This window comes from Alexandromys fortis, unplaced genomic scaffold (genome assembly GCF_014885135.2).
Source record: "Alexandromys fortis isolate MF-2015 unplaced genomic scaffold, M_Fortis_MF-2015_v1.1 scaffold_209, whole genome shotgun sequence".
Taxonomy (NCBI): domain Eukaryota; kingdom Metazoa; phylum Chordata; class Mammalia; order Rodentia; family Cricetidae; genus Alexandromys; species Alexandromys fortis.
In genome coordinates this window covers 1,289,501-1,302,456 of record NW_026068090.1, presented here as the reverse complement: position 1 = coordinate 1,302,456, position 12,956 = coordinate 1,289,501, and the positions used below count along the sequence as shown (strand labels likewise).

Below are 12,956 nucleotides of genomic sequence, written 5' to 3'. Positions count from 1 at the left end.
TGGAGTCCGATGCTTAAGACTCAAGTGTCTAAGTCTTGGGCTCACCTGACAGACCCTGGGCCTGGGACTCTGCCTGGGCCACAGGCAGAATGACCCATGCTCTTTCTTCTCTTCCAGGATGCTTTGCTGAGCCTGGGTGCTGTTATCGACATCGCCGGCCTGCGTCAGGCTGCCAAGGATGCCCTCTCGGCCGTGCTCCCCAGAGTGGTAGGTGTCTGCCCTCACGTGTCCTCCTTGCCCTCCCCAGCCTTTGTTCCAGTTCTGAGCTGCACCTCACCTTGTGCAGACTCTCACTTGGATTTGGGTGTGTGTGTAGCAGGAGAGATTGAGGACATACGCGAGAATCTCCCGGATGTCAGGTCTTGGCGGTGCTAGAGGACCTGGCTGTCCTGAAGCTCACTCTGTAGACCAGGCTGGCACCGAATCACAGAGATCCGCCTGCCTCTGCCTCTGGAGTGCTGGGATTAAAGGCATGTGCCACCACCGTCCAGTGCCATTGCTCATTCTTTTTTTTTTTTTAATTTATTTCTTTATTATGTATACAATATTCTGTGTGTATGCCTGCAGGCCAGAAGAGGGCACCAGACCCCGTTACAGATGGTTGTGAGCCACCATGTGGTTGCTGGGAAATGAACTCAGGACCTCTGGAAGAGCAGGCAATGCTCTTAACCTCTGAGCCATCTCTCCAGCCCTCCATTGCTCATTCTTTAAGCAGAAGGCTGAAGAACTAGCCCCAGAGTCAAAACAGCAGGGTCCCAGATGTACCAGATGGGGGATACAAGGGACTTTGGAGTGTGGAGAGTAGGGTTTGAACCAACATAAGGAAGATGGAGGACTTCCTGGAGGAGGAAATACCTAAGCTAATCCTCTTGGAATCCTCTCCCTGCTTTGCACATCAGCGGCAGCTTTGGCTTCAGGAAACATGACCAGCTCAGGATGCAGCCTCCTCACCCCACTAAAGCCTATTGTCCCTGACTCTGAATGATGGATGGACCTCCAGAGGCCCAGAGAGGGAGGGTATCTCACCAAGGTCACACAGCATGACAGAAACAAATGGGCTTGGCATCTAAGCGCCCCTATTCCGTCTTCAGCTCTGACTTCCCCAAACCTCCTAGAAGTTCAGCACCCAGAAGGAGGGCTAATGACTGAGCTTTATTAAGCATGAAATTGGTAGGAAGTGGGTGGTGTGTTGGCACCCAAAAATAAATCCTTTGGAAGAGGGTTGTGACTGAGACAACATCTGCCCTGGGGTGGAAGAACATCTGGATGGCAGATCAGTGACTGTGGACCTGCACTGCAAGCTTTGAGTGTGGCGTGTGCGTGCGTGTATGTGTATTTGTTTTGCTGCAAGCATGTGTGTGCTGTGTGCGCACACACATGTGTGCATGCGTGTGTACGTGCATGTGTGTGTGTGTTTGTATGCATGTGTGTGTTTGTGTGCGCCTGGCTTGGTGCCTAGCCAACTACAGCCTAAAGCCTGGGCTTCGATGACAGCTGAGGTTCAAGAGGCAGTGAGATGTTACTCAAGAGGCCCATGCTGGGTTGGGGGAGCCCAGGCTTGACTGTAGAGAGGCGTTGGGTCCTGGGAGGTGGGGGTTGGGGGAGGAGGAGGCTGCAGCACCTGGCTTCCTCATCAGCACCCATTGTGGCAGGCAGCCCCAGTGCAGATGGTGCTGATGTGTACAAAACGCAAAGCAACCCTCCTACCCAGGAACTCGGCTAAATTTAACCAGCGTGGCTGAGCGTGAGAGTGGGAGGCACGGGCGTGCAGGAGTGAAGGGTGGCCACTGCCCCCGTCACCCCAGGCTGCCCACCTTCTTTGTGGGGGGTGGACTCTTGGCCACGGGGCTCCCTAGTAGACTCTGAACCTGCTTGAGGAAAGAAAATAAAAACAAACAAACAAACAAAATGCTCTGGACTGGATGCCACGGAGGAGGCTGGGTGGAGCTGAGAGGAGGCAGCTCTCTCCAAGTGGCTCTTTGTCCCTGGATTTGGGCCCAGAAGCTGGGCATGGTGGTGGCTCATACTTGTGATCCCACGATTTGGGGCGGCCAGAGCAGGGCTGCCACAAGTCGTCAGCCAGCCTGAGCAACATGAGAGACCTTGTCTTAAAAACAAAACCAAAAAGCCTCAAACAAGACCCCCAGTTCAAGCTCAGACCCTCATCACCAAGGGGGCTCTGGATTGTCCCAGAGTCTGCCCCTACCCTCCATTTCCTGGGTTCTGTAATTCCCACCCTACATCAGGACAACTGAACTCAGCTCAGAGTCACAGGAGGCCATGATAGGGATCTGTGGAACATCCAAGGGCCACAGGAGGTGAGGTTGTGGTGGTAGGTTTGTGGTAGCAGGGTGTGGTGGCAGGGTTGCAGTGGCGGGGTTGTGGTTTCTCCCAGTACACTGCGGACCCAGTACTTACTGAAGGGAGAGTTTTCAGCAGCTCCTCCTGACCTCTGACCTCCCTGTCACCCTCAGCAGAGAGGAGGCTTCCCCAGCTTCCTGAAGAGAGAGTGTGTCCAGCAGTCATGGGGATTGGCCAGGGCCTCTAAGGGTCCCCATGTGGGGAAGTAGATCTTTGTCTGTGAGACAGCAGCCTCTGCCAGGATAAGGCCTGCAACCAAGGCTGGTCTGTCCTAGGTGTAGGGAATATTTCTTAAGATGAGCCTCTTTGCCAGCACAAATAATTCCAATCAGACCAAGTTAGACCGAATAAAAGATGCTCACGTGTAATGCAGAGCTCCTGGGTGGCCGGGAAAAGCATGGCAGGGAAGGAGAGCAGGAATGACCCCGCAAAGCCGTTCCCTTTCTGGGCGGCAGACTAAATAGCCTGTGGGAGTGGTCCTGACCCTCCTGGGGAGGGGCCACTGCTTGGCGGGCTTTCCCGGAGGTGGAGTCTGGACCAAGGCAACTCCCAGGGGAGGGGACCTGAAATGGATGCCAGGGGCTGGGGTGCCGCTTTCAATCAATCATCCCAGACTCCTTGGATATAGGGGTGTCAGGCGGCTGGGTTCTCACTTTTGACCAAACACTAGGGAGAGAGAATTGCTGAATTAAAGACCCGACAGGCAGTACTTCCAGATCACTCTGAGCAATGATTGATCTAAAATGCAAGCTTGCTGAGCCTCTGTTCCCAGCTGTTTCTAAGGCCCTTCAACCCCAGCCCTGCTCCCTCCCAGCCTGGCGCTCTCTTGTACCCCTTCACCCCATTGTCAGGTCTGAAATGCTTCTTGCTCGCTGAGCCACTTGGCCTACCTGTGTCAGTCAGTTCCAAGTGGGTCCAGTCACAGCTAATGGACTGCTTCTTTTGGGAAACCCTCCAGGGCCCCGTAGAGTATGGGCACAATGCCCTGGCTGTGGTTTCCTGGCTAGGATCATGGCAGTGTTGAAAGGAGAGAGCATCTTAAGCGAGTGTGGCTTGCATGCCATACCAAGTATGGTTTGCCAAATGCCTGAGGCTGGAGTTCAATGTGGGGTGATTGGCTCACACCTTGGGTTTGGGGTGATAAGGAAAACAGTTGATTCATCAATCTTGCCTGTCCAACTCCTTCGCAAACCACCAAGTTCTAGCCCCCAAGGCCCTGTGGCCTTGCCATGGACAGACTAGGGCTGGACAGTCTCTCTACAGGGTCTCACAAGTGCTTTTGGTCCTAGGAGACTGTCTACACCTACCTGCTGAATGGGGAGTCTAGGCTGATGAGTGAGGACCCCCCTCATGAGCTGCCACAGGAAGGAAAAATCCGGTAAGTCATTCTCTGCCTGTCCTCTGTCCTCTGGCTCCGACAAGACGTTTCAGGGTTGAGGCACCTTCCAAAATTATCTGATCCACCTCCAACTCCAGTCTCCCAGCTAGAGTGGGTCCCCAGTTCAGGAGATGGGGAGTAACACCCGTCCTGTGCTGGGGAAGTAGTGAGCAGGCAGGTTCTCTCTTCGTCTAGTCCATTTCCATAGTTTCTTTTCCCATAGAGGTTCGGTTTTGTTTTGTTTTGAATACAAAGTCTCACCATGTAGCCCAGGCTGGTTTTGAACTTGCAGTGAGCCTCCTGCTTCAGCTTGCCAAGTGCTGGGGTTACGGATGGGATCCTTCATGTACAGCTCCCATAGAGTTGGGGATTGTTGTAGCTGTGCAGACTGGGGTCAAGGTGGTGGTGGGAGGGGCCGCAGCGTTTCTCAGTCCCCGTCCCAGCATGCCATGAGCATGCCTGCAGGAACACCCTGCACCTAAGATCAGAGAAAACGATCTGCAGAAGTTTCTGGACTGCTACTACCTAGATTCAGGCCCCACCTCCCTACGTGCCAGCTGCACATATAACCTTATGAAAACCAGACATCCCTTGTAGTGTGATTTCATTTTATTCTACTCTTTGGTGACATGGTGGTAATAGCAGTACTTAGAGGGTTGTTGGGAGAATTAAATGATTGTGTTTAGTCTGCCATGGCTATCAGAATCCAGAGCTCAGCACCCCAGGGTCCCTGGTATCTCTGAGCTCAGTAAGTTCAGCTGCCTCATTTTCTCAGTAAGGACACTTTAAGAGACATGTTCAAGAACACAGGCCAGGTGTGAGGTCAAACTGAGATACAGTTCTCAGTGGGAGCAGGGAGCACTGGGTCAGGAGCAGAGGGCACAGTGGGCACAGGGCGATGGAGCTGCTTCCGGAAGGCAGTATTCTTTTGGTTCAGGCATGTGGCTCTTTTGGTAGTACCTGGGCTGTTCCCCTGGTCACTCTTTGTCACAGAAGTCCTGGGAGAATTCTGCCTGGAGATGCGGGCTGTAAGATGGTGACTTGTCTCCTTGAGTTCCCCTTGTGGGCAGAAGGAGTTGGCCCCTCCCACATTCCAGAGCCCTTCCCCTGGTCCTGTCTCCCTTTCAGTTTCTGCTCTCAGTGTCTCCCTGGAGGGTTGCTATGAGCAAAGCCATAGACCCTCTAGCCTCTGTGTCCTATCTAGAGGTTCTTGCTTTGGACCCTCATGTGGTGTTGGCATCACCATGGGCAGGATCAGACCCTTCCTACTTTTGGGCAGTATTGACAGTTGAACACAGGGCCTCATGCATGCTGGGCAAGTACTCTGTTGGGCCTCATCCCCAACCCACATGTTTATACTTTTGACTTTGTGACAGTCTCACTAAGTTGCCCAGGCTAGCCTGGGATTCTCTGTAGCCCAAGATAGCCTCACATATCTTCTCCCGACCTAACCACCAGGCCAGATCGTCTAAATCTTAAAGATAAAAAAAGCTGTAATTACCCTTTTCTCCTCTGAGCCAGCCCCTCCCACCTTTGATATTTGCTCGCCTCTTCCAGGAAGTCTCCCAGCAGCCCGGGAAGGTGTTCCTGGGATTGGGAAGGTGTACCGAGTGGCCACGGCCGACTCAGAAGACAGGAGGGCCTCCAATGGAGCTTGCTCTCTCTAGCACTCAGGCCAGGCTCCCTTGGGGAGTTGGTGGCATCTGCATGCGGGTAGCTTGGAGGGACTCTGGCCTTCTGCATCAGTGGCCTGTTCAGCATCCTTTCTACAATAGCTGCATATCCAGGAAAGCCTTTGGAAAGGAGAAGAAAAGGATTAAAAGTGAATGTCCAAATACAGTTAGCCCAGAACCCTGTTGTCAGAGTCCTCTTGTTCATTTCCCAGATGCTCAGCCCCAAAATAATCACACAGAAACTGTGTTATTTAAATCACTGCTTGGCCCATTAGCTCTAGGGTTTGTTTGTTTGTTTGTTTGTTTGGCTAACTTTTACATATTAATTTAACCAATCTCCATTAATCTGTGTATCACCACGAGGCTGTGGCTTACCTGATAAAGTCCTAACGTCTCTCTCTGGTGGGGCTGCATGACTTCTCCCTGACTGCCTCCTTTTTCCCAGCATTCAGTTTAGTTTTCCCCACCTACCTCTATACTTTTGCCCCATCACAGGCCGAGACAGTTTCTTTATTAACCAGTGGTATTCACAGCATACAGAGGGGAATCCCACATCAGAACTCCATGGAGATGGGAGGCTAGTCCCTGCTGGGACAGAAAGACCAGGGATTCCAGAAGGCAGAAAGGACAAGAGGATGGGGTAGTGGCATCTCAGAGCACAGAACGTAGCATGCAGTCAGGCCGCTTAGGACTAGGGGCAGAGGCTCAGACCATGTATCTATTAGGAATATTCCTAAAAATGAGACTCTCCACTGATGCAAATAATCCCAATTAGATCAAATCAGGCCAAATTAAAAGATATCCAGGTTTACTTGGATGTCTGTGCTCTCGGGACCCAAGGGGGGAATGGAAAGCCGACAAGACCACCAAAGAGGAAGAGGGAGACCACGTGTTTATTTTCTGGGGAGCAGTTTAAATAGCCTGTGGGCGTGGTCTCGACCTTTCCTGGGAGGGGCCAAGGTTTGGCGGGGCTCAGGGGAGGGGGCTTCCAAAGAGGGAGGCCAGAGGCTGGGATTACAGTCCAGACTCTTTGTATAAGGGATGACAGGAAGCTGAGGTGATACTTATGACCAACAGCGTTCTCTTCTGGAGCCGATTCTGCCTGACCACACCTGTGTCTGGAGGCTGAGTGAGTTCATGTCCACCACTAGGGTTGATGGGCCCAAGGGTGGCCTGGGCCCTGTTCTTGAATGTTTACAGCAGAGTGAAGCTTGAGACCCAGACATGTGGAAGGCAGATAGGCCTGGATTCCAGCCTAGCCTCATCCCTGCCTCCGTGTGTCCCACCCTAAGTGCCTCCCTTTTGGCTCAGTAGCCTAGTGAACGGCAGGTGCTTGGCAGTGCCCAGCGATTGCTAGCTGTCCTATTCCCCAGCCCAGCTCGGTTGACCTTGAGAGAATGAGTGTCCTTTTGGCCTCACTCTTTTTCTGTGAAATGGGTGGACTAGGCTTCTCTCAGGTGTGAGCATCAGGGGTAGAGGATGCAGGCACTGGCTGTGAGCAGCTCTGTGGGGGAGTGGTGGGGGAGGGGTGCTGGCAGCTGCTGGAGGACAGACAGCAGCAGGCGGGACTGGAGACTGGATCATAAAGGCAGATAAGGCTGAGGTGATGGGCCCACTCTGCAGGCACTCCAGTGTGGTTTGCCTTTGTTTCTTCCCATGCTTGCTTGTGTGCTCTTTGCTCCCTTGGATCATCTTTCCTGCTCACTGTCAGTACTTCATGAGACATGCACAGGGGTTCCCTGCTGCTGAGAAAGAACCGATCTTCACAGAGGGGGTAGGTCACCGTGGCTCCCCAGGGAGAATCTGGCCTCAGAGGAGTCTGGGACTGGAAAGCAGGAGACTTGGGTTCCAGAGCAATGCAGCTGTGATGACCATCCCATCTTTGTCCCTGGGACCCCTTTGCCCTTAGTTAAGATGGTGAGGTTGGCTCAGGTCCAACAGAAACCCTGGACTGGAGAGGAGAGAACCCTTGAAGCTCCCCATGCTGTCTCCTAGCCTGTTTCAGACCCCAACAAGACAGCTTCCTCTTAGCATCCGAAAACCTCAGATTTCCCACTGTCAGGGGCAGGAACTTCCGGCCCTCCAGCTGCAACTTTGTCGTATCCTCGGCTATCATTTGCAGTGTGTTTTCTCAGGGCAAACCTGGTCTCTTATCGTGGCAGAATCCCATTGTCCATCTGGTTTGTCTTGGAGGACACAGTGACAGTCTGTTCCCATTTCTGGAGTCTCATATTCTGGTGGAGGAGAGCCAGGTGCTGGCCTAGATCATAATTTGTCGTCAAGGGAGAGATGAATGGTCAGAGGGAGAAATGAGTGTTCAGTGAGAGTGCAGGCTGAGGGATGGAGGCATAGTGAAGAGATGCAGGATCAGTGAGGGGTCGAGGGTCAGTGAGGGATGGGGTTCAGTGAGGCCCGTGGTGGGGCTGTAGCCTGGCCACACTGCACCCACTGGCAGCTTTCTTCTTCCTGTTCAGTCTGGGATCCAGTCGACGGATGTGCTCTCCACACTGAGGACGAGTTCCTACTTTAATGAGCCCCATCCAGAACATTGCTCACATACACATGCCCAGGGATTTGTCTCCAAGGTGATTCCACGTCCTGTCAAGCTGAGAACCAATATGAACCATCACAGAGGCTGAGGGGTTGAGATCAGTGGGTGATCCAAACTGAGTTAGGGCATTGAGAATAAGTTAAGTTGGGCTCTGTGGAGCCCTGAGTTCAATTCCCAGCAACCACGTGGGAATAAGATTTGGTGCCCTCTTCTGGCCTGCAGGCATACACGCAGACAGAATATTGTATACATAATAAATAAATATTTTAAAAAAGGAAGAAAAGACTTAACAAGGGGCACAGTGAGGGGGTGGGACACAGCGAGGGGTGGGGCAGGGCCAGGGGGTAAAGCACGGTGAGGCGGTGGGGCACAGTGAGGAAGTGGGGCACAGTGAGGGGTGGGGCACAGTTGGAATGTAGGATCGGTAAGGAGAAAGGGTCAAGGAGTTGAATGGGTCAGTGAGAAGTAGGAATTTGTGGGAAAGGGTTCTTTTGAGAGTGGGCTCAGTGTGACGCCTGGGTGCTCAGCTAGGGTGGGGCTCAGTGAGGGCACAGGCAGGGGCAGGTGTTAGAAAGGAGGAGACTGAGGAGAACGCAGGAGCCTGGACACGTGGCCCTTTTCCAGGCTGTTGACCTTACCAACACGCAGCTTTCCCATCTTTCTCCATTAAACAAATAGTCGTTAAAGGAACGGAACTGTCATAAACCCCACGCCCATTCCTCTCTGCACTCTGCCCATCTGTCTTTCCTTCAGTGGAGTAGGCCATGACCACCCTGGCACCGAGACCGAGTCACTGAAACTCAACCTGGGCAGTGGGACGTGGGGGATTGAGTCCTCTGCCCCCGGTCCTTACCATCAGCCTGAAAGATGGCAGGGAGGGGGTGAGAAGAGGCAGGAGGCTCTGTGAGGGAAGGGGAGGGAAGAGCTTGGGGTCTGGCAATCTCACCGCCCTTATTTATAGTCTGCGAGCACCCACTCTGGGGAGGGTGTGACCAAGGAAACGGTGGGCCGTGGGGTGTGTATAACATGTCCCTGTCTGGAGCTGTGTGCTGTGACAGGACCAGGGAGGACAGAATTAAGCAAGGTGCCCTAACTTGCTAAGAGTTCAGGATTTGGGAGGCACTGGTGCTTGGTAAAGGCCTGGTTCCAGTCAGAGCTGCTCTTTCTCAGCCTGCCTTTCCTCTTTGGTCCAAAGGCCACCGAGGCCTGATTCTGGTGTCAATATTCTTTCTCAAAAGAGAGCTTTACTTAGCCAGACAACTTGAAGGATCTGCAGCCATACTCAACCATGTCTTTTCTGGTCTGCCCAGGGTCAAGGCCAGCGTCCCAGGGCCCCAGCTCTCCCTGGCCTTGCCTTCTGCTGTCCAGCCACACCGACTTTCCAGTAGGCGTATGCTCCTCTGCCCTTTGAGCCTTCACACATTCAGTTTTCTCTGCCCAGTCATCCTAGTCTGGATGACCTCTGTGTGTCCTTCAGAACTCGGGCATCTTCTTCAGAAGCCTTTTCTGACCCCACGTCCATCCCACACGCTCTTCTTCATCCCTTTCTCACAGTCTGGAGTCTAACTCCATTGCGGACCTGTCTCTACATGGTGCTGGGATCCCTGAATGAATGACACATGTTACACACATTACTGAGGGGCCTGAGGAAAAGAGAGGTGCTGGGACAGTTCACAGGTGAATCCCCGGAGATGGAATCCCAGGTGGTGGAGAAGACATATGCCGGCTGAAATAGCTCTACTGCACTTCAGGAACATCCAGGATGCCCGGTACCTCCAGGTAGCCTCTGAGTTTCTCGAGTCTCCTGAGGCTGTGGGCACAGGATTCTGAGGGGTGGGTACAGTTGGATCTAGGAATAGGAAGCAGGATAGCCCAGGCTAGTGGGCAAGGTTTCATAGTTTACTGAGCAGCAATGCAGGAACCTTCACCCCACTGTCGCTTCCAGCATGTCTGAGGCCAACCAACAGGATGGAATTTGAACTCCCAAGAAGCCCCAGCCTTCATCGATTCAGTCAACAGGAAAGGTGGCTCCCATTGCCCTCTGCCGCCCTTCTTTCAAGCAGTTGGAACAGCCAAGAACTGGCTCCCATCGCTCAGGGGCCTCAGAGGCTCTGGGTGTGAAGGACAGCAGACGGGAGACACACTGGCTCTTGTAGATTCTGAACTGGTCAGAAGGGCCAGGAGGGAATGAGTCTCGTTCAGAATACGCTGTGACCTTGAAAGAGATGCCCCACCTCTGTGGTCCTTGATTTCTCCAGCAGCTGTGACCTCCTGACTTGGTGACTTGCAGGCCACCCCCTCCCTTTCCTCATCTGATCTGTACTCCCCTAGTAACCCTGACTGCATGCTCCGGAGTCCCAGCTTCTCTTCTATCCAGGCCAGGCAGTTCTTATAAACACAATAAGGGGAAATAGCCTGAGAGATGAGGAGCCCGGGGAAATTAATCATCAGGGAGGGACATTTGCTGAAAAATCAGGTACTTAATTAAGCAGGAAGAGCCAGAGGCCTGGGGGGAAGATGGTGTGTGTGGAGGGCAGAGAGAAATTTGTTCTTCTCACAGCGAACCTCTTGCCTGAGTTCCCACCTCCACATACGCCAGACCCCTGCTTGAGGCTTGGATTGTCCGAGCAGAGTGACTAACCCAAAATCTGGGACCAGCTTCCTGGGTTCAGAGCTTCATTCTTCCACTTATTAGCTACATGACCACAGACAGATCGCTTAACCTGTCTATACTTTATCTTATCTACTTCAAAACAGAGATGACAACCATTTTTAATCCCTGGAGATGCTAGGGATTCTGAGTTAATATGCGATGGTTAATCTTCACTGCCGACTTTTTTGGCAGTGGCGGATGTGTTGGTGAGGGTGTTTCTGGAGAGGTTCAGCAGGGAGTGAAGATCTGCCCTGAATGTGGGCACCACCATCACAGAGGCTGCGTGAGGGGGAAGATCACTGGGGGATGGAAGCTAAGTTAGGACATGGAGAGTAAGGGAAGTGGGGGTCAGAGGGGTGGACATAGTGAGGACATAGTGAGGGGACGAGACTCAGTGGGAATGAAGGATCAGTAAGGAGAAGGGCTATGGGATGAAGCCCTGCACTAACTATGAACATGAGAAAGCGCTGAACATCAGCATTCACCTTTCTCAGCTCCCTGACTATGATAGAGTTCAACCAGTTACCTTAAATTCCTGCTGCAGCAAAATGGAGCTGCTTCCCCACACCTGCCCCCACCCCCCAAAGTGTGTGCCAAAACAAACCCTTCTTTCTTTAAGTTGTTTTTCATCGGTATTTTGTCACGGAAAGGAAAAGAAGTTCATATAAAAATTGGTACCAGAAGTGGGGTCATTGCTGTAATAAACCTGATCGTGTGGTTTGTCAGTCTTTAGAACCGCTCTGTGGGAAGCACGAGGGCTATTTTTGGAGCTGGGAGTTAGAGAAGCACTAGGAGCTTAACAGACCATGTGTAATGGACTTGTGCAAATGTGTAAGACAGGAATTCCAGGAGAAATGTAATCAATGAAGGTTTGTATCACACGATTTCAAGAATGAGGAGTCTATTGGGAACTGAACTCCTTCGTTTTATATCCTATAAATAATCTGGAAACGTCCAGGCTGTGGCATAGTTATTGCTCACTGCATTTATGGAGGTTTAGAATGAGAATTCAAAGCACAAATATATGGAAAATGTGCAATCTATCAAGGAAAGGAATGTGAATGTGGTGGTTAAAGTTGTAGACGGCGGGTGCCGACAGGTGTCTACCGGGTTAAGAGGTTTGCATCGTTAAACAGAACCGTTTCACTTTGCACCAAGCTAGTAGGAAATGTTGTCTGAAAGCTAAACCATACCTACTGGAAGCTCCAGGTTTTAAAAATGCAGATTCGTTTGAAGGGAACGTAATTGAACGGAGATGCCTCTGAAGGGTTCTTGGCCAAAGAACACCTACACAGGGAAACATTTTCCTGACCGAGCCACCGAAGTGCACAAAGGTTAGCTACTCCAGCTGCGGTGGAAATGGACCGGACTCTGTCATCAGCAGATATCGGAACTTCAGGGGACATCCATACTGTGTGTCTGCCACATGTAAAATATAAGAGTCATAGGACCATGTGCATCTGAACCAAGCTTCCAGAAAGCCTCTGAGTTCAGGGTCAAATTCCCTGCAAGAGGACCCATGAGGTCGCTGCATGGATTCTGCAAGTGAAGCCCATGTTTTCAGGTGACCCTAGGATATTGAGGATGTAAGGAATACCCACCAAGAGAAACACCAGTCATGACGTTGAGCCAGTTCAAGGAAGAGGATATTTGTGCTGCAGGTGGCAGAACTGGAGGGGTGAGGCGACCCAAGACTGTTGACACTCGAATAGCACCTTTGATGCTGTGGCGTTGAGATCCAGGCCTTGCTCTGTGGAGTGCTCCATCTCACTTTGGTCTGACCTTTTCTTCTAGTCCTTCTTTTTGGAACGGGAAGACTTTTTCTGTGCTGCTGCATGTTGGAAGTCTGTGACATGCTGTTTGATTTTACAGTGGCTTATAGTTCAGATATTGCCTCGAACCTCAGATCAGACTTCAAATTTTGAGTTTTTGAATAATGTAAGGATGTTCAGAATTTTTCATGACTCTTACATATAAACTACATGCACTTTCCATTATGAGGTGGCCTTTGAGGACCAGAGGGAGAGTATTATGATTTAAAGGGGTGAGTTCGAGACCAGCCTGGTCTACAAGAGCTAGTTCCAGGACAGGCTCCAAAGCCACAGAGAAACCCTGTCTCGAAAAACAAAAACAAAAAAAATAAATAAAAAATAAAAAATAAAGGGGTGCACTTGGGCAGCAGGTGGCTTGTCATGGCTAATCTTCACTGTCAGCTTAACTGGATTTGGAATCACATAGGAGACCCACCTCTGTATAAGACGTTTAATCAAAGGGGGAAGATGCACCCCTTGGGCTCGGGTCCCAAGCTGAATTTTAAAAAAAGAAAAAGTGGGAAGTCAA

General features: G+C 51.6%; 1 protein-coding gene across 2 annotated transcripts in view; it reads left to right on the top strand.

The window, feature by feature from the left end:
* The window catches only part of Pde2a (phosphodiesterase 2A), a 60,403-nt gene that overhangs the window by 28,325 nt on the left and 19,122 nt on the right, over positions 1–12,956 (top strand). For both annotated transcript variants that reach the window (XM_050122612.1, XM_050122613.1), the window contains 2 exons: positions 118–207; positions 3,651–3,739. In XM_050122612.1, the coding sequence (XP_049978569.1) occupies positions 118–207; positions 3,651–3,739 (179 nt within the window). The remainder of the gene's footprint in view (positions 1–117; positions 208–3,650; positions 3,740–12,956) is intronic.